At 52.4% G+C, this 21,375-nt stretch overlaps 4 protein-coding genes across 4 annotated transcripts; 2 read left to right on the forward strand and 2 right to left on the reverse strand.

Moving 5' to 3' along the window:
- Nucleotides 1-3,754: 3,754 nt before the first annotated feature.
- Nucleotides 3,755-5,479, forward strand: J4E92_001978 (uncharacterized protein; the record flags this gene model as incomplete). The annotated part of the gene is made up of 1 exon (XM_051493384.1): nt 3,755-5,479. One exon carries the CDS (start codon nt 3,755-3,757, stop codon nt 5,477-5,479), a length of 1,725 nt encoding a protein of 574 aa, XP_051356615.1.
- A 1,102-nt stretch (nt 5,480-6,581) lies between these two features.
- On the reverse strand, nt 6,582-8,181 carry J4E92_001979 (uncharacterized protein; the record flags this gene model as incomplete). Its single annotated transcript, XM_051493385.1, has 4 exons — nt 6,582-7,088; nt 7,137-7,318; nt 7,364-7,948; nt 8,001-8,181. 4 exons carry the CDS (start codon nt 8,179-8,181, stop codon nt 6,582-6,584), a joined length of 1,455 nt encoding a protein of 484 aa, XP_051356616.1.
- A 914-nt stretch (nt 8,182-9,095) lies between these two features.
- Nucleotides 9,096-10,248, reverse strand: J4E92_001980 (uncharacterized protein; the record flags this gene model as incomplete). The annotated part of the gene is made up of 2 exons (XM_051493386.1): nt 9,096-10,166; nt 10,219-10,248. The coding sequence occupies 2 exons, from the start codon at nt 10,246-10,248 to the stop codon at nt 9,096-9,098; spliced, it is 1,101 nt and encodes a 366-aa protein (XP_051356617.1).
- An 8,991-nt stretch (nt 10,249-19,239) lies between these two features.
- Nucleotides 19,240-21,366, forward strand: J4E92_001981 (uncharacterized protein; the record flags this gene model as incomplete). The annotated part of the gene is made up of 2 exons (XM_051493387.1): nt 19,240-19,473; nt 19,522-21,366. 2 exons carry the CDS (start codon nt 19,240-19,242, stop codon nt 21,364-21,366), a joined length of 2,079 nt encoding a protein of 692 aa, XP_051356618.1.
- Between the last annotated feature and the right edge of the window lie 9 nt (nt 21,367-21,375).

Here is a 21,375-nt window from a genome sequence, read left to right on the forward strand (position 1 = left end):
GGCTTCAATGACGTTGCAAATCATCATTTAGTGCGTCGCGTGAGTGTGCTAGTCATGAGCCGAAGCAGGGTGGTTGGTAGCCGGACCCGCTTCCGAAAGGTGGAGATAATGCTGATTATGGCACGCTTAGGTCATCCCTCCGTCCGGCATCCGAATAAAAGTCCACGTGCGACGGCACCATCGCTTTGCTACGAAGACACCTTTCCAGCGACTACCCAAACTCGCTCAACTATCCTCTATATAACCATCTATTTCATCTTTTCGGTCGCTGTGGATAAGCCTGCGCACGCGGCCCAGCATATAGCTCACCTTCTTTGGGGTTTTCCACGGCCTCGTCGGAGAAGGAGCAATGCCCCGCTCCATTTGATTGTACTTCAACAACACCCCACATTAACTTCTTAACGGCAATTTCATCACCTCTTTCCTTGTCAGCGGTTGACAAGTGACAAGCTGCGCTCATGGCTGCACTACAACTGCCAACCAGATTGGTTCCTGGTCGCAAAGGAACGAATCCCACTCCGACGCCGACAATGAGAACGAGACTCGCAACGATGATCACAGATATCATGGCGATGGGAGAATAGCCGCATGTATATCGTACATCTGATGGCACACTATCACCGATCCCATAGAACTAATGTCATCGTCAGCTATCACACTAAGTTCAGAACATGTCCAGGTAAAGAGCCTACCTCTATGGCGGCAAAGAAGATGCTTTGTGATATCATCCAATGTAGCAATCCACTGATTGCCATAAGTGGTATTGCAAACCGATAAGGTAGCGACAAGAAGTAGGTTGATCTTTGCAACCCTCTCGGGGCGCTCGAAACCCTTAAACCCTTTCGAACGTATGAATACGATGACCATTCTTTTCCTAGCAGCATACACGTCAACAGACTGTTGCATGAGAAATAGATGATCGAAAGCACAACCTGTGGCACGTTGGCTATGAGAGTGTTGCCTATTATGGAGTCGACATTGTGTTCACGTGGATACTCGATTAGTGTCCGAGCGTCGATGGCACCAAAACCCAACGCAGCGAGATTGCGAAGGGAGTTACTTTTACCAGATCGGAGATGACGCAACCCATAGGAAAGAAATCCTCCTACGGTTGCTATCGAGATCAGAAGCCTGGGGGATGTTAACGAATCTTTGCGATGGTAGAACGACGTGTGCGCACTTACACAGCGAAAGTGCTAATGCGACGGCTTAGACTTGTAGTATCTTTCCATCTATAGATTCGAAGCTTCCATCTCTTCGGTCCGGCAATGAAATTGTTTTTTGCACTCTCGATGTCCTTGGAGGAAGCGAGGCACATATTCCGAGTCCATGGATCCGGCTGTTTCAGGAATGAGAGCACAGCGTCACCCATCGTCATGAGTGGCTGCTCTTTAATGCGAAGAGCCAAATAGAAGATCGATATGGCCTTGATAAGATTCAGCCCTATCACCAGCGACGCGATGGGAATGCTCCAGAGAACTCGACACTTTGAGTCTTTCCTTTCACGCAAACAGTACTGTATGGGGCCTCTCATGTGGGAGAACCCAGACACACTCACGAGGTAGCCAATATCTCCTGTTATGGTCCAGTTCCGTGCAGAGCCTCTGATGTCGTCTACTACTGCGTCGCATGACTTGTCCACATCCGTATGGCCCGAACAAATCCACTCGAAAGTATCCTGTGGAAAATATTCCCAAGCACTTGTGAGCGAGTGAGTCCAGAAAACTCCCGAGTTTTCGTTATTCTTGTAGTCGTCGTCTACCCCTTCAGTTTGATTTGCCCATACAATGTCATCAGACTTAGCCACTAAAAGTAGATCGCCTCTATGCGTTTGCAGGGTTGTTGCGTATGCGTCAATGCAATCCAAGTTATCGAGCCTCTCGAACCGGCTTTCTTGGATCCTTTGGTGTATCTCCCTGGTGAAGGCGAAGTCGGAGCCATTGATAGGACTCACACAGCCCAGACATTCAGCGCTGTCAACAAAGTTTTGTCTGACCCCGTAAACTTCGTAACTGTATGCTGCAAGAGACAGATACACGACCGAGTTGTAACTTCACATGTTAGTGTACTATAGGTTCTGGCTTCGACTCAATACTTACAAGAGATGTAGAGGTAGCGACGAGAGCGCTAGGGCTGACCAAAGAAGTACGCGCTTCTTGCTGATGCGACGTAGATTTCGAACGCTTAGGACACCTACATCCATCCATTGGCCTCGAGAGTGGGCGACGTTGATATCCATTCTGGTTGGAGAAGATAGACACTGCATAGCGTAATTCGATGAAGACAACAGAATTGTACTCAAGAAGTTGATGATGACATGAAGGACTGCGTTGATCTTACGCGCACGATCACAGTCCCCTCTGAATAATACACCGCTATCAGTATTGGCAGCCCATGCTATAGTGGCGATCAGATTTATGAGAAAGACTATGGAGGCTGCGATCGCGCAGTTGAGGGCGCCGAATCTCCAACCTTTAGTGAATGTATCTCTGGACTTTTTCAAAGGTTCGGAGTGCGGCATCTGCATGTGGGTAAGGTGTTGTAGTTCCGATGCTGTGATATCGTCATCTACCGGATGGCGTTTGCGATGCTTGTACTTTGTAGAGAAGAAGCCGAACATGATGATGATGAACTCCACGGATTGTATGAGCGTTCTGAAAGATCTCATAGCAGCCATCTATGCATGTATTTGTACTGGTGTTTGTCCGCCCTGCCAAGACCCACGCCTCGTAAGCAGAATGGGGGCGGCGGAGGATTGTTCATTATTGGTGCTCCCTGGTACCGGTCAGTGTGGTCTCACTCAGCTCATCAGTCCACGTGAAGCCGCCCGGTTTGTCGTTACCAGACCTTCTAGTGGTGCCGTCCGCCTAGATCCCGCCACGGCTTTACCGGCTTTAAAAGTTACGCCCAGTCGCAACATGGGTTACGTGTCAGAAGGCGGCTTTGACTCAGATGCGCTTTTGCAATCAACCAGTCACCTAGTTACACGCTTGCTCTGGTTTTGAAGGTTCTCGCGATGTATCTTCTGTTAAGGCGCAGAGCCCCCAAGCGCTTAGAAAGCTGGGCTGGAAGCTCATCTTATTTAATACGAGATGAATGTTGGCCAATGTGCGCAATGCATTGCGCAGGGAAACATCTTCGCTAGGTTACCTGGGTAGCGTTGTTGGTCGAACGGCATGACTTGTCATGTCAATGGTTTGCGACGATCTCGAAGCGCGTCGCTGCTGAGCAGGCGCGATGGGTTGTGCAGATGGCACTAGCTCATGAGGCTCTGTCGGTGTCATTGGTGGTTTGAGGTCTTACTCGAGTGAGATAACACTTCAGATCGAAGCGAGAGAGATAGTGGCTGTTGATAAGACCTCGTGGTTATCGAACGCAGATGCTGTTGGTGTGACTGCTGGCACGGCGCGTGAGTGGGAAGGGGGCAGACTGTTTTGTATTAGCTCCAATGCTCCGACGCGTCCGCTGGCTAACCCGATGTGGACACCCGGAGCAAAGAGTGAACGCGATAGCTTCTGGCTGGAAACATCGTTGAACACATTGGACTCAGAAGATACAGGATATGTGGCAGGTTTCCAAGATGCGCCGCGCCTTCTAGACGGTCGGTCCAACGCGTCATCAATCCCCAGCCACACTTTCCGCATTTCCGGGCAGGCGTAAGCCAAGCCAACCTACCCCGCCAGCAGCTGGATCGCAAACCTGTGGCTGTTGCTCATACACATCCTTACCTAACTTGCCCCCTCTATACCGTACCATGGCCGAACTAATATCAGGCATCTCGAAGCTCAATCCCTTCGCGAAGAAGGAAGTCGATGATGAGGAGAAGGGCGATTTTGTCGACGCGGGAACTGTAGCGGGCGGCGGTCACGCCGCAAGGCAGTCGCATATCACCAAGGACAAACTACGTGTCAGCGGAGCACTCAAAAGCTTCCTAGTCAAGGAAGGTGTTTTGCAGGAGTCCGAGGCTGGATTGAAAAGTGAAAAGCCAACTACGGCGTTGCGAGAATTGCTCGACAAGAGTCACATCAACGTCCCACCAGAGGCTATCGACAGGAACCATCCACTTCCCGAATACTTCATCAGCTCATCTCATAACACATATCTGATGGCTCATCAACTCTTTGGCGAATCGCATGCTTCTGCGTACGAAATCGCGTTGCATACTGGGTCGCGTTGCGTCGAGATCGACGCCTGGGACAACGACGACAACAAGGAAGAGCCGAAGGTCACGCACGGGTTCACGCTCGTGTCTAACATACCCTTCCGCCAAGTATGTGAGACGATCCGCGATGTCGTTGACAAAGAAGCTGCCAGTGAAAAGAACGCTGCACCTATCATGATCTCCCTAGAGAACCATTGCGACGCGCACGGGCAGCTTCGCCTCGCACAGATCATGCAAGAAGTCCTCGGTCCCCGACTCCTCAGCAAGGCCATCCGCGACAAGGGCACGCGCGAACAAGACGACCCCAGCAAGCATGAGCATGTCACCCTCGCTGAGCTTGGAAACAAAGTTGCGGTCATCGTAGAGTACCATTTGCCGAACGAAGAGGAGAGTAGCAGCAGTGATTCGAGTTCGGACGAAGAGGAACAGAAGCAAGCTCGCCAAGAGTATGATGCGAAAAAGAAGGCTGCTAATGCTGGTACTATTGTCCCTGAACTGGCCGAGCTAGGAGTATATGCTCAATCAGTCAAGCCTGTCAACAACTCTTGGTTCGAAGCGGAGCTTGAGAACGCACCACATCACCAACTCATCAACGTCTCAGAGTCAGGTCTGAAAGCGCATCTTCCCGCCAATAGCGCCAAGATAGCAAGACACAATGCGCACCATTTGATGCGCGTCTACCCCAAAGGAACTCGCATTTCCTCGAAGAATCTTGCGCCGGTACCATTCTGGGGTATTGGCGCCCAGATCTGCGCTCTCAATTGGCAAACCTTTGGCGCAAGCTCACAAATCAACGAAGCGCTCTTTGCCGGCTCTGGTGGCTACGTACTTAAACCAGCTGCGCTACGTGCTGGTGGCTCGGGTAACCTCAGCACCGGACGCCGGAAGAAACTTCGCTTGCACGTTGCTGGCGCTACAGACGTTCCCCTACCCAATGACCGCGAACATGAAGACATCAAGCCTTACCTGACATGCACACTCGTTCATCCTAACGACATGAACAACCTGCCACCAAAGCGCAAGACTGCTCCTTACAAGCCCCACAAATTGACCGGTTTCATGCACAAGGACAACTCGCCCGCAAACGATCCTATCTGGAAAGACGTCCTGGAGTGGGAGTATGAGGATAATGAACTGACATTCCTGCGCCTGTTGATCAAGAGCGATGACAGTTTCTCTCGCAATCCCATCTTCGCCGTTGCCGCGGTGAGACTGATGTACGTTACACCTGGGTGGAATTTCATTAGGATGCTGGATCTTGGCGGACACGAGACCACATGCACATTGCTCGTCAGATTCGAGCAACTAGACCTATAGGAGTGGTGGGCTGGGAGTGAGTATGAGAGTGATGAGCCTGGAGACTGCGGGAGAGGCTGGTTGTGTAAAGTCGCCAAAGTGCGCGAGAAGTTGTGCGGTGACGGAGGAAGATTTTGAGCATTCCATTACTATCCTAAACCTCCTACAGCACCGGATTTAATTCTAAAGAAGTGTTTTCGGTTGCATGCTTCTGCCCCTCGGCATCATAGCCCGAGGTTTTCTCCGAGGCTTGCAGATCTCTGCAGAATCCTGCAGATCCTTGCACTCACGATCCTAGACCCTGAAGGTTCGACTCTGCCAGGACAGTACAGTAGTGAGCACAAAGCCGCTCACTAACACCCGTTAATCTCCACTTGTCGAAACATGCCAAAAAACGCCCGAATGCGAACACGGACGCAAGCACCTTGCTCCCGCGCCAAATTGAGAGATACTTCCGTGGCGCGCCCATCCCGCATGTTAGCTTCGTACCTAGCTCGTGATGTCAGCGCCAGAATCTTGACCCCTACCAGCCCACCCACCCCTCACTACACCAACACGTGTTCGCGCCCGTCCCATATCACCAAGCGGTACCTACGCTGCATACGTGCAGAACTCCAGGGGCGGCCCGTCGCGATACAGTGGAAGTGATTATACCACCTACATCTGGTGGTGCGTCGCTGTAGGCTCAGTGAATGCAGGGGATAAAGGGGAAACTCTAATGGAGTGTAAACCTTTGTATACACAATCGAGAGTTCCGCGTGGGTGGGTGGACAGTGAGCGAATCGGAACAACGGCCCAAGCGATAGCTTCTTACTAGCGCACCTACATCGTATGCGTGCACTCACGAACAGGTTTCTGCTTCCCATGGCCTGCCTGATCTGCATGATACCACACTTCTATGCGCATGGGGTCCCATAGCGCGGGTGATGGACGGTCCAGCCTGAACGGTGAAAAAGCAAAAGCGCAGGAAAAGCATGCATGCACCGATTGGGTCAACAGTCTTGCTGCTGTGAGCGCTACAAGCGATACCTTCGTTTAAACATTAGAGTGCGCAACGCGACCTATTACAACTTGTACTGCAGTGAAATACTCCGAGAAGGAAAAGATGTGCTGGACCAAATACTCAGACCTTTTCTCCGCTACTGGATCCGTCCTTTTCGGTTTCCGCAACATACCCCTCTTTCGCTTCTCGATCTCGAATAACGACTTCGTGGCCTGAAGTGATGCCTTCTTGCTCCAGGATATGGTTTGGTACTACCGCGCCCTCCTCGGCACGATTGTAATTGGTGTCTGTCATGTGATAGAATCCCAGGTAGTAGAAACTCGCGATACCCATCAAGTAAAATAGCAAGATGCCGCCTGCCTCGGCGATGAACGGGATTTTGATGCTGTCGAGGCCGAAGCAGATTGCTTCTCCTGCGCCGAGCACGCCGCGAAAGACGCCGACATAATGTGTGAGCTTCTGGGGGGAGTTCGTGAGGGCACCAATCCAGTAGTAGACTATGTTGTGCCACAACTGTGAGAAGACCCAGTTTAGCATAAAAAGGAAAAACACCCAACCGAATTTGAGCTCGTCCCAGTCTGTAGGGTTGGTGGGCGGATTGTTGCGATCATAGTTGCGGGTGCGAATCTAGATGACGTTAGGACGCAATGGCGGGTAATGGACTTCGAGGCATACCATTTCCCAGACCCATGCAATTACTAGAGGTATACACACGCCAGTCAGACCGATGAGTCCGCGCTTGCGACGACCCCACCCAGGGTAATCAAGAACGTATTGCAAGACCCACCCCGCTGGTATTTGCATAACGACAGCAATGAACGAAAGCAGTGAACGGGTGCGGAGGTTGTTATTGAAGGCTATGAATGTGTGAGCGTTATATTGACGAGTGCTCGAAGACCTACCATTGACCGATCCACTATACACCAAGAATCCCTCAGCTGGCAAGAACGCGGGTAGCATCATGAGAAGGACAGGGTCGGTGAAGACCCGCAGGTTGGATCTCAACTCCTCCCAAGCACCTCTTGGGCGATCAACAGCAACGACAGAGCCATCGTCTCTCGTAAGCTTGTGTGGCCGAAGCAATGCCAGACATAGCAGACCGCCGATGACCATAATCGTGATGAAGGCGATATAGACTGATCGCGGTACACCAGCAACAGTGTCCGATTTTCTGTTGATGATGACCGGAATAATGCCACTAATGACGGACCCGAGCGCTTGCATGTTCATCAAGATGGTCGCATAAGACCCCTTTTCTCTTTCTTCCGGATATCCTGTCGCAACATAGCCCGCAGTGATAAAGACCATACCTGCGCCAATGCCGATGATAGGGCCAGCGGCATAAGGGTAGCCCGTCTTACCCGTCTCATCGTAATACCAGAGAGACCCAACGTACACAGCGTAGGTCTGAACGCCAATGCACATTGTCAGACCGGGCCCGAGCTTATTCAGGATTGAGCCGCCAAAAGAGGACGAGAAGAACCAAACTGCGGTATGATCAGTATGCGTCGTCCTCTTAGATTGTGAATGATCGCGTACCTGCACATAATGTCGCATTTACAACCTGAACTACTTGCGCTGAGTCCGGCTTCCCACCACCCGCTCCAAGAAGGTTGAGCGCAACGTAGATGCCCGCTGAAGAGCCAACACCGAGACCAGCAATCAGCATCTGCACCCACGGTCCATGGTAACGAAACTGGGGGAGGGCCAGGAACCCCATGACGTCGCACGTCAGCTCTTCCGGGAAGAACAACGCAATGCAAAGGCAAGATGGAAGAAGGATGGATAACTTCAAGTGCGGAGGTGAACGTTACACTAACAAACAGACGGGCCGAGGAGGCGTGCGAAGGGTTTAAACTTTAAGCCATCCATGACTGCGCCTCGATGAGAACCATAAGAATCAAGAGTGGGCGCAAAGCGCTAACCCACAGCACAAACTCACACCCTCAGTACGAGGCGACCAAGGGCTGGATGCAGCGTCCACCGATAGATAGTACCACGTCAGAAACCGCCAGGGTCCTGACGCATGGTGTTCAAGGCCCCATGCATTCATCTGGCTTCTTTTGGCATTAATCTTCGTTAGCATCCAAGTGGCTTCGAAAGCTAATGCGCAGTGTGCTTACCGACGAACCAAAACTCCGTGATAGCGGCTGGCCAGATGCTAGCGTCAGGTTCCCGTACTGGGCTAGCTGACTCGCTAGGGGCGGCCCTCAACCCGTGAAGAGAGCTGGTGGCCTAGGCCAAGGAAAAAGAAATTGGAGAGCGTTGGAGTGCATTGGAGGTGCATTGGAGAACTCAAGTCCCGTGCTGAGCGCTGCACCTCACGGGAAAAGGAAGTTGGGGTTGCTGTGTGAAGACAGGGCTTAGGTGGAGAAGAGCATGCACATGCATGAGCAGATTTGTGACAGAATGTGCAAGCTTTCGGAAAATTGAGTTGTGGTGCGTTTGACGTTGCATAAAGTTGCTGAAACTGGGTTCATTAACGCTCCGAGAGCTGCTCCACCGTGGAGTGCGCTACGCAGCCGCCGTCAGCAAAACTACGACACCGAGCGTACGGATCCGATTGTCACGAAGGCACTCGTGTCCAGTGCGATGGAATCCCACAGACGGGCCGGCCCTCTGGCTGCCGTTGAATTAATCCCAGACCTGCCGACAACTCACGTTAATGCGCTTGGTTCCCATATAGCCCTTCCACTTCTTGTAAGTCTTCTCTTCAGCTGCCGTAGAACCAGGTGTGCCAGCTGGCCAGTTTGCAAGGTAATCTGGGCATGTGCTTGGTATTGAACGCGCCATCGCATGCCAAGCCCAACGAGCGTTGCCAGTGAGATGCACAACGTCGCCACTGTGGACTCGAATCGCAACGCTTCGTGGAGCATTCTCACCTTCCCCGTCATCTTCCCCTCGAGCCATGATGAAGATTCCATCGCATCCGACGCTGAAGCTCGCTAGCGCACGTTGACACTGCTCGCTGACGTCGCGATGCACAGGCATGAAATCCTTGGCTGAGTACATCAAAACCACGCCAGATTCAGGCCGGATATGTGGGAAAAGACCCGTCACAAGCGTTGATAGATCTTCTGGAAATGGCGTCGCATGCTTTGCGTAACTACGCGTTGGCCAATCGTATTGCTCGCCGAGGGTCAGCCAACGAAGCTTGGTGTACAAGAATTGCTCGTTGTTCAGAGATTTCAACTTGTCCGGAAGCTTTGGGGTCAGGCAGTCATCCGGATCTGACCGTTGGCGAAGGAAGAAGGAACTATCAAACCGCAGTCCATCTGACGTTGGTTTCGGGGGGTATGGTATGTCATAGTCCGCCTGGAGGTTGATCTTATGGCCTGGATCTGCTAGGTCTCTGTGCATCAGACATGACGTGAAAAGAACTTGCGTCTCAGGTGGGAGGAGCCCAGAGATGACTTGAAGGCCGGGGAAGTCACGATGCTCGAAGATCTGTGCGTCTTGTGCAGGTACAGAGAGTGGTTTGCCCCTTGCATACGCCTGGCAAGCAGCGTCAATCTGAGCCGCTGGGATGATGCCTGCGGGGCGCCAGATATCTTTGCGTTCTTCACTGAACTCATCGCGTTTACTAAGATCGAATATGTTTGGATCGGTATCAAGGTCGGCCTTGCGCATGCTTTGATATCGCCAATGCTCTTTCTGAATAAATTGTGGCGGGGTAGCATGGGTGTCATGATGCACCGAGCCCTTCTGCCATGATCGTCAGCCAGACCCGTTTAATTCGAAAGGGTGACATACGAACACGCTCAGTGGCATCCGTAGACAGATCCATAGCCGCGGCAGGACGGTAGAGGTATGGCCGGGCGAGGGGGCGTATCGGCACCTGGATCAATTGAGGCTTCCTTAATGGGAAATACAGCCGTTCCAGAAGTCGCATCAATTGCGATCGATCGCAGAGAGTTCGCAGAGATAAGGTCAATACACGGGCTGCACGAGTAGCATCACGAGTGGCCAGACGGCCAGACCCAAGAAAAGATCGAGTGAAAGTCGGCCCGTGCGGCGGCTTATCGATAAGCTGTCTAGCGTCTTCCGCAATTGTCCGTCCACGCCGGCGGGTAAAGAAGTCAAAACATGCCACAAGCACATTCGAGAAGGCGCTCTATGTTTGTCGCCATGGTCTGCTAACTAATCAGTAAAGTTTCTCTTCGATCTATCGAGGAGATTAGGATGCTCTTACTCGCCACTTTCGACCCACACGGCGAAGTGCGACTCACAATTCACAATCTGGCATCATGGCCGACTGCGGGAAGTCAGCCTCGAGGCCTTTGAGAATACATCTTCGTGCGGAAGGTGGATTTATACGAGGATGTATGCATTTTCAATTCAGCCGCATAGTTACCAACGCGCTTGAAACCCTCGTAAAACCTAACTCTCTTTTGATGGAGACGAATGCGACATGACTAGTGACATGATAGTGTAGGTATTTGGCAGACCTTATGAAAGAAGTACCTCTAAGCATTTCCGTGGAATGGACATATAACGCAACAGCTTCTTGCGACTACCAGGGCATTCTTCCTCAATCTGATGCGACAAACACATGTTCCGGGTAGCTACGCAAATAACGTACCGACAAAAAGCCCGTGTAGCCAGTGTAGCCAGTGCTACCATGCCCATATCGTAATCCACGTCTGACACCCGTCGAAATATCCATTTCCAACAAGATATGCCAAAGACAGCGATGGGGCCCCTCGAGCAACGCATCTTTAATCTCCTTTGGCCACACCGACCTCCTACAAAAGACGATGCGGATATGAACCGACAGATCGAGATAGTCGCTAGTAAGCATCGAAGCCCCAACTACGGTCGTCGCTCTGACATTTACCCAACAGACAACCTCGCATTTATCGTTCGCTGGACTCTCACACCCATCGGTCATGAAGTAGATTTTGTGGTATCGATTCCGGTTGCGCTGGAAACTGTGCTGGCCGTCTATATACATGCGTGCGGAAGAAGCGAACGTATTCTTAGTGCATCAGCGGATACAGGCGAGTGTATTATTGGGGAGTTGGAAGAAGCCATTAGTAGCTTTATGGCTGAGCATGGCTTGTAGTCGTGCCGATGGGTATCGTTCGACGTGTGTGATGGTAGCGCGTGAAACTTGTGGACTAAGGAGCTGAGATGTGAGACATCAGCATGATTTCGGGTGCTGGGGCAAAAGTGGTCTATGTATACATGAGCGTTAGTACATGGCGCATGAAAGCTGTGAGATTGTAGATGGGAGTGGCGGGTGTACTAGGGACAGGTAGCTGCTACGAAGTCGAGCTACATAGGTACTTGTGAGGCGCTTCATGTCTTGTGATAGGTACCTCGATCTTTATGGACTGGATCGCGAGCCCTCAACGTGAAGCGCAGTCGTCATGGCGGGACGACGGCTTTTCCGTGAGGATGATTGTACGGGTAGTTGGAATGGGCGCGGTGGTGTAGATGCGAGTCTTCGTTCAGTGTCGACAACGATCTTGATATCGATCCGCAAAAGGTACCGGTGTTGACGCTTCGTAATTTGGTAGGCATCACAGCAATGTAGTGGTTCCATGAGAAGAAGGCTCCAATGCAATGTGATCGGGACAAGGCTGGAGCGCGTAGCAAAACAGCCCAACGCGGCACAGCCTCGCGTATGGGGGCCACAATACCATTGCGACCAACAAAACAACGGCGCTAGACAGCCACGCGTAGGCATTGTGACACACAAAAATCTAGACGCATTCTTCTCTACCGATATACCGCAAGCCAACAAGTAACGCAAAGCACAGCTTTTAGTCCCTAATACCACGTCGCTCTACCCTCAACCAAACGTCCGGTGTCATGTCGCTCATACACATGGTTCGTATACATGAAGGGTGCTGAAGGAAGCTTCACACTACCTCACCCCATTCAGCCGCTTCTCAGACGCCGCCACTCCGTTCGTCCTTGCCCTCCGTTGCTCCGCTTCATCCTCGTAAACCTCGAATGCTACGACGCATGTGCACGCCGCGGCGGACGATTCACGGGCACCTCCGTCCCGTATATTTTCGGTCAATTCGACCGCGTACGAGTTTGTGAGAAGCCTGACAACCTGGGGGGAATCGACGGGGAGAGAGCATGCTTCGCTCAGTTTGCGGTGGCGCGTACAACCCGTGTGGTATACAGGAGGCTCGACTATGAGAGGTCAGTACCTTCTGAGTCGAACCGGTGGTAGGTCACTGTTACCTCCGTTCGTTTCAGTGTTGGTCTGGTGTTCTTCTGTGTTGGCCCACATCCCAACAAAGGTCAGGTCACTACTATGAGTCCTGACAGCAGTACCAGTAGATCTGTTACCGTTTGCTTGGGCAGTGCCGTGCTGATGAAGTGATGATGAGAGAGGTTCTTGGGCATTCTGCTGAGAAGAGCCAAGGGTAGCCACGGCCGAGGTCACGGCCACTGGTGCCGAGGAAGCCATCTTGTTCAGTCAAGCAGTAGTATAGTTGTAGAAGGTTTGTCAACTACATTCCAACAGCCGCCCGCAAGGTGCTACTTATACTTTGGCTGCCATGCCATTTGCTAGGGTGTAGTGAGCCAGTCTACGCGTGTGAGACAAGTGCTAGTTGCGCAGCGCCTCAAGCAGAACTTTGACAGACAGCACATAGCCAGGATGACTCGAATCACTCACTTCATCTCTCATTCGCAATGCCGCTTAGCCGTATCTAGAAGGTTTTCTTACTTGCCTCGTTTGCGCGGAAGCGGGAAGATAGCCACTGCATGCTCTTGTACCCATGGGGCAAGAGTAGAAGGACCCCTAACCCGGGGTGGGAGCGTGGCTGTGGATACTGAGATCCCACTAGCTGTTCGGATTGGAAGACCCCCTGATCATGGCAGTTACAGCCAGCTTCCGCGGTCAAACCAGACGCGAGATCCGTGGGGCTAAAAACGGGCTCAGGGCACGTTCTCCCACTGGACGGTACGATCTGGCCGCGGATGTAGTGCCGACTAGGCAGTGAGACCATTTGTATACAGCCTGGTGGTGCATAGAGCAGGGATCGGCGTACCGAGGATCACAAGCAGAAGAGGCGGTCGAGGTCGCCGGTCTGCTCACATCGGCCTTGTCGGGTGTTCACGAAATACGGCCCGGGTAACCCGCTTCGACACAAGAAGTGGCACCGGACCAGAGTTGCACAGCTTTCCCGACCCGAAGTCGCTGCTTATTACTTGCTGGCCATCCGACCTCCTGGACTTTGGATGATGAGTGGCGGTTTTTTTTTCGATCAGTAGAACTCTTTTGACTGTCTTTCGGAGGTGGGTTCATGCCACTTCCTCTAGAAACGAGGGTTCGGTGTTACGTTGCGTGAGGGGGTTGAGGGTTTGTCCCAGGCACGCTTGTGCCTTAGGATCTGACCCTAGGTGGTATAGATAAGGGACCTGATAAGAGGGTGACGAGAACAACAGCTCGAAGAAGCCGCTTCCCCGAGATATCTACACCATTCAGTAGTAAGCACCATCAGGGAGAGAAGCCGATGCGAAGACAATGCAAGGGTACCATCAAGTCTGTAAGCCCTGTTCAGCCTTGACAGTCCAAACAGGAAGGAAAGGGACGCGAAGCCGCTTCCCCGGCAATCTTAAAGTGCGCAACAGCGTCATCCCACACTTTCGTCATCCCGTAATGTTACCCAGATGCATCACTGCCCTGGTGCCGTTACACGCACAGCCCTGCCGATTCCGCGCGAGGCAGTGTGTCCACATCAGCCTAATTCTCGGTCGCATAGCCTACCGATCAGCTTCCCAAATCTCTCGACCCGCTGCAAAGCGTCAAAATGGTATGAGTGTAGGAAGATTTATTCACAGCAAAATTCATACACAAGCGCAGCGGGGAAACAGGGGACGGCAAGTCCTTTGGCGGCCGAACGCTCGTCGCTCGTCGCACAAGCTATCATAAAGGCTGTTGCAATTATCTCCTTCGGGATTTCTAGCTCAGTAAAACGCAAGATTGAAGTTGCGCACACTCAGGATGAAGTTGAGAGTATTGCGCATCACCAGTCCGCACGCCAACGGTTTGGTAGACCAAAACTCTCAAGCAGGTGACTGCAAGGTTGAGGCTGGCCGAATGTCCTTCCACCGAAAGCTGTTGGAAGCTTCTAGAAGGCTGTCGGTTGTGGAAGCGGCAAGGCGTTACTTCTTCAGGCCCACGCGACGACCCCAGGCGCAGTGCTGGGGTGAGATCGACGACAAGATCATCGGCGAAAAGCGCTTTCCTCTACACAGCTGAAGATCCAAAGGCTCTTATGTGCATGATCCGTGCTGCTGCTATGAAATGGTTGCCATGGTCGGTAATCGAAAGTCTAACAGTCGCAACTGTAAGCGCTTCCCCTGCATCTGCCTGCATGAAGTGTGGCAGGCAATTTATCTGGTTGGATGTGAAGAAGCCGGAAGCGCGAAGCCCAAATCTCTCTCGCGTCCGTCCAACCCCCCGTTTGCAGTTCAGTTTCCCTAGAATGAATGTGCATATTCGATCATGGGTGACAATGCATTGTGTGGCTGTGGCATATCCGCAGCGCAGCAAACTCGCCACTGATTCTGCATTACTGTGCGACAGATGACTCAAGCCGCACATTACTGCGCAGCTGCGCATGAATCCCCGGAAGATCGAGGCGTCTCGTATGCAGTTCTATTCTGCCGCGTTTCTTCAAGACCGTGGTGCTTCAGCTCTGCTGGTAAGGCTCCGCGGAGAGTGTCTGAGCTAAGTTTACGGTGTTTTTTACGCTGGCAGCAGCGTAGGAGGAATAGTACCTCGAATCCGAAGAGGCTTGGTGTGTTTCGAATCTTATTGAAATCTCAACTGGCAGACAGGGATATGGCCATTGCTGTATGATTTGCTGGCCGAATGCAGCAACGGAGCGAGGTTTCTCAACTGGCGCGCGTTTTCTTTACACACCGCTATGTCAAGCCAAGGATCTAAGCGTCGTTGAACAGCCTTCTGCGTGTTGGCTAGGCCTGTGCAGTCGACGCTAGATCACCGGGCTGACCATAACCGGACATTTCGTGGAATCTGTCTGCCACGTGCTGTACGATGTAAGACGGAGCTGAAGGTGAGATTGAAGATTTGACATTGTAATGCGGAGATACAATATCTTCCCCTATGACCAGTATCGCGTTGCGGTTGCGATACTCGCCATGAACTATGGTGTTCTTGTCCCGACCTTCAACATAACGAGCTGCTCGTAGTTAGTGCAAACCTCATGGTGTATGCGTGTTAGTCTGCATCTCGAACCGAAGATCTATGTTCATCAAACTGGCGACGTGGGGGTATCCAAATTGGATCGTCAAGGCGTCCATGGCTGAAAGCACACACAGTCCACGGAGATTTGGTAAGTGCCGTACCTGGACGCGCTTGCCATTGGGCTCGGGCTACTTCCGCTCCGTCCGTACAAGAGCTGTTAGGCTACAGTTAGCAGAGTGGAGACTACGCCTGTCGTTCGACCAGCCTGGCGGCAATGGCGCAGTCTGTGGGTAGTAAGCTCGTCTGTGCTGGTTGTGGTGGCGGCATCATTGATGTACAGCAAGGAACCCATGTATGCTAGCGAAGTCGAGGCAATCGCTTAGCATGGGAGGTGACGATTGGTGAAATCTCTCCCAAGTAGGATGTAGTCGGGCGGGAGAAGTGTAGTAATACATTGTAAAGTACAAAATTCGGTAGCAGCTGCTGCACCGGTTGAAGAAATGTTGTCCCGGTAAGAAACAACGCATGTGCAGCGGATTCGGGGAGAAGGCTTGCTCAGAAGTCACGGATGCAAGGTTCACCAAGCTGATGACAGGACGCTTTCCCAGTTGTCAATCCGCCTGCGCTTTGCTTATCGTTCCCCGGATGTGTTTGTAGTAGGGGCGATCTTTGAAGCTCGAACGATGGTCTCGATCTCGCGAGCCATGTTGTCCCCTCTGATCCCCCTAGCAGATGCACACGTGCAACCACAACTCGCTGAAGTACCAGTAGACCAGTCTTGCGTCAAGCATGACGGCGGGACGTATTGGAGCATCTGCCGAGAAAATGTCGCTGAATTCGAGCCAGGTTGCTGAGGACGAGGACCAAGCACAGCCGCATGATACGTGCATGGCGCATCTGAGGGCAACCTCCGTATTACGTTCGTGGCCGGACAGGACAGGCCTTGGTTGTAGAACTTGAGAGAAAAGGCATCGTTCCGATCGTTGCTGTCCATCTTTACAAAAGACGAGTGTTGCAGTGAGCGTGTTGGGGTGATGTACTGGATGTGATGCTTTGAGCGAGTGTCTCCGCAGGTGGACCTCAAGGGTGAGAACAATCTTGAACGTACCAGAAATGTCTACAGACTATGCTTCCAGGGACGATTTGGCAGTGGCGGACGAGAGAGTTCTCGAATTGTTGGTGCTGGTGCCGATATCACAGTGGCAATGGGCCTGTTTATATGTACACCCTCCTTCCAAGCGGCGCACCGACCTCTCAAAACGCTGATATCTAGCTTCTCCTTCTGCTGACACCTGGTCATGGCCAGTTGCGGCAACATGAAGCATGGGACTTCACTAGTCGTCGCGGTTTGGGCAAGAGCAGCGAAGGACCGGAGCAAGGTACAAGGATGTGACAGCAATTGAGTGGCGTTCTTATTCTCCACAGCGATGTCCACCAAGGAGCTCGTATCGTTCTGTTTTGCACTTCTTTGGCATGGCGTCCGCATGCTGTCAACAAGAGTCTCAAGCCCCTACCCCTGTCATGAAGATCACTGCGGATGTTTTCTGCCTGTGTGAAGTTGTCAGTACAAAATTCATCAAATCAAACCTCTCATACTGGTCGATAAAGCAGAAGTCTCCGAATTACCCGAGCATATCTGGTTTCATGTTGCGCAGATCCAGTGAAAGGAGAATACAGGGACAGGGACAAGGGTTGTAGGGCTAACATACACACTGAGGACAAGCATCGGCTGATGCAGGTACTATACGTACGAAAGCGGGCACGCGCATCGCGTATCTTGTCAGCGTCAACCTGCAAGGCCCTGATCGCCTTCATGATGCCGGAATGCTAGGATGGCGCGTGCCAAAACACATCCATCCCGTACTATGACCTGAGAGCGTGGGGAACATGAAATTGTGGTGGGTGCAACCTGCATGCGCTTGGCACGCATGTAAGACGTGCAAAAGAGTACAAAGATCTGCGACACCAGACCACGCCTGCACGCTCAGCAATATGCCCAGAGCTGCGTCGAGACAGCATCCGGTTTCTTTGGCAACATCTCGGCCTGGCTCGGCCTCAGACTTGCGTTTGCGTTGAACAAAGCTGCCGTCAATCTTAGCGATACCCCTGGGAGGCTGACTGTAGGCCCGACCATAGACCCGATGGCGGAATCGTAAAACGCATGGTGATCTGGTTTAGTGGCCTGAGACCATACGAGTGTTCGCGCGTCATTACCCCGGGTAGCGGTCAAGTGAAAGGTGCGAGAAAGGCTAATGCAGGTACCAATCTTCCACACATCCTTGTACCTGGAGCAGACAGAGCGAACTCGAGGGTCGGTTTGGGTGTGGGCCGGGTGGAGCAAGCTCGCCTGCATACCTGGAATACGATGGCCCCTCTAGTGTCGCGTATTGAAACTACACGATTACAGTTGGTTTCTTGACAAAGAATGTACAACCATACACATGTTAAGCTCATTCGAGGCCGGTGTTACTCAATGGAGGATGTTCTCAAAGCTTCAGCGTAGGCGGCCATGGCAATCCTCAAGGTTTCAAGGTTCTCAGATGTTCCAAGCAGGCTGGAGGAGCGAAACGGGCAGGATCGTCCACAAAGTTCCACGTGTAGGTGTGGTGGAATTCGACGCTAGGAAAGCAGGCAGACATCGGCGCCACCGCGTGAAACTTCTGAGTGAGCATCTGATCCTGACGCCCATTCGCGACAGGAGTGAAATCGTTCCTGCACCCAAATCTTGCCATGAGGGTTGTAATCGACGCCCCAATCTGCCCGAGCGCTAGTGGTGTATACCAAGTACGCTTCGCAATCTCCTGAGACGAACTTTCTAAGAACAAACGTAGAAGGCCAGACGATAGAGTGGCAGGTGCTCGATACTGAGGAGTGTGCAAGGACCAGGCGCTACCCCCATCAGGATAGGCGGGGCATGCGCTGGCCATTCTCTACACACCATTTAGCTTAGACGCGAACGACCCTGGCAGACCGGTGAATTTGGCCCCAAGGCAGAGTGCCGGTCGCAGCGCCGAAACTCGAAATCGAGGCGATAGTAGGGAGATGTCTTGGCCGCTCTTCCCTTCCTAAGCTCCGTGTTGCGTCCGCATGTCGCGTGCCTTCACCGCCCGAAATTTTCGTAGTCGTGGCATAACGGGGATGAAACTGTTGAGTTCGCGTAGCTGTAATACAGCTGCGAGGGCTGCTGAGAGTCGAGGCGTAGTCCGAAATTATTGGGTGCCTGGGCGCGTAGTTGACGCCTCCGCATATGCGCGACGTAGACACCCCACGGCCTTATTCGAGTGACGTAGGCAACGCACCGGCAGCCTGGTGAGTCGATGGAAGGATAGAAGCCAAACTGGAAATACGCGGATCGGACGTGATGATGGCTCCACAGTCGATGGAGGTGCTGTGGTGTTTGGGGTGGGGAACCGCGACGTTTTCGTGATGCGCTACTGCATCGGAACTTGCCGCTGCCAAACATCGCATGGGGGGCGCGGGGAAACCGAGACCGCCGTTGAGAATTATCGGGAGCCTGCAATAGCCGCAAACCTCAATTTCTTCACAACATCGGTATTTACGGTTCCTGAGAACACTTATCGGAACGATCACGACGCGATGAACGGCACGAAGGGTGCCAATGGCACATCAACAGGCCCCAAGCTTCTCTGGAAGCACTCCTCTCCCAAGACGACACCCATGTACCAGTTCTTGCAGTCAGTAAACCAGACACACAACCTGCAACTATCCGACTACTCGCAACTACACAAATGGAGCATCGACAACATCAACGAGTTCTGGCAAAGGACGTGGGAATTTGTGGGTGTCCGACACCAGGGAGCCTTCACATCAGTCAGTCATCGTAGATCCATACATGTAGCCTCTACTTACAGACGATAGGCCGTAAATGAAGAATTGCCCATGTTTCCCCGTCCGGCATTCTTCGCGGGAGCGACATTGAACTTCGCTGAGAATCTCCTCTTCCCGACCGCCGAAGTCAACCCCGAATCACCCGCCGTCATCGCTGCTACAGAGACTACACGCGAAACAGTGACATGGAAGGAACTCAGGGGTAGAGTGAAGCTATGTCAGGCCGGCATGATACATTTGGGTCTCAAAGAAGGCGACCGAGTAGCTGGCTATGTTGCGAACCACACCAACGCGTTGGTAGCAATGTTGGCCGCGTCGTCGCTGGGGGCAGTATGGACCGCAGTAAGCCCAGACACTGGCGTCCATGCCGTTCTCGATCGACTACGCCAGATTGAGCCAACCCTGCTCTTTGCAGACAATGCGGCCTTCTATAATGGTCGGAGTCATCCAGTACTTCCCAAGGTTACTGAAATCGTCAGGGATCTCCCATCGCTCGAAGCCGTCGTCATCTTTCCTACTGTAGCTTCAGTAGAATTCGAAGTCACCTCTATTCCTGTACAATCTGGCAAAGCCTACGACTACGCAACATTCACATCACTGAAGGTTACGTCAGAACTCACCTTCAAGCAATTGCCGCCAGACCATCCAGTTTATATCCTTTACTCGAGTGGCACGACAGGTGCACCCAAATGTATCGTTCATGGGGCCATCGGTACGCTACTCCAACACAAAAAGGAACACATCATTCACTGCTCGATAAAACCTAGCTCACGACTCTTTTACTTTACCACATGTACTTGGATGATGTGGCATTGGCTGGTCAGCGGGCTCGCATCGGGCGCTACACTAGTACTCTATGACGGCTCTCCGTTTCGATACGTAGACGGTTCCGACGCATCGACGTCCGTTCCAGACGACCTAGCAATGCATCGTCTGATAGACGAGTTTGACATCACGCACTTCGGCACGTCCGCAAAGTACCTTTCTATCCTGGAGCAGAAGTCCATCGACCCATCTGCCGCGGGACTCGCGATGAACAAGCTCGAAGCGATATATTCGACAGGATCACCGCTCGCTCCTTCCACGTTCTCTTACGTCTATTCCGCCTTCCCTTCGACCATCAATCTCGGCAGCATCACCGGTGGCACAGACATCATCTCGCTCTTTGGCGCACCCAACCCACTCTTGCCCGTGTATGAAGGCGAAATCCAAGCCGCCGGTCTCGGTATGGCAATCGCTGCGTATGACTACACAGGTGCCGATGTCTCGATGTCAGGCGAACCAGGAGACCTAGTTTGCACCAAGCCCTTCATCTGTCAGCCAATAGCATTTTGGGGCCCCGAAGGGGAGTCAAAGTACCGGAAGTCGTACTTTGACAAATTCACAAATGAGAAGAATCAGCCGATCTGGCATCACGGCGATTTCGTGCGATTCAATCCCGAAACGGGTGGACTGTGGATGCTTGGACGCAGCGACGGCATACTCAAACCCGCGGGCGTACGCTTCGGATCAGCTGAGATCTATAACGTGGTACTGGAGCATTTCCCTGAAGACGTCGCGGACGCGCTTTGCATCGGCCGAAGGAGAGAGACTGATACGGATGAGACTGTCGTGCTCTTTCTGAAGATGGCAGAGGGTCGCCAGATTTCTACTGATCTCGTTGGAAGGATCAAGACAACGATCAAGCAAGCGCTTAGCGCACGTCATGTTCCAGCTGTAGTGGATGAGTGTCCAGAGATACCTGTCACTACCAACGGCAAAAAGGTTGAAGGTGCTGTCAAGCAGATACTTTGCGGACTCAACGTCAAGACGAGCGCGAGTGTTGCAAACGCCGAATGCCTAGACTTCTATCGAGAGTGGGCGAGGACGCATTGAGCGCTCAGT

The sequence above is a fragment of the Alternaria infectoria genome (genome assembly GCF_024043175.1).
Source record: "Alternaria infectoria strain BMP 0036 chromosome Unknown scaffold_2, whole genome shotgun sequence".
NCBI lineage: Eukaryota > Fungi > Ascomycota > Dothideomycetes > Pleosporales > Pleosporaceae > Alternaria > Alternaria infectoria.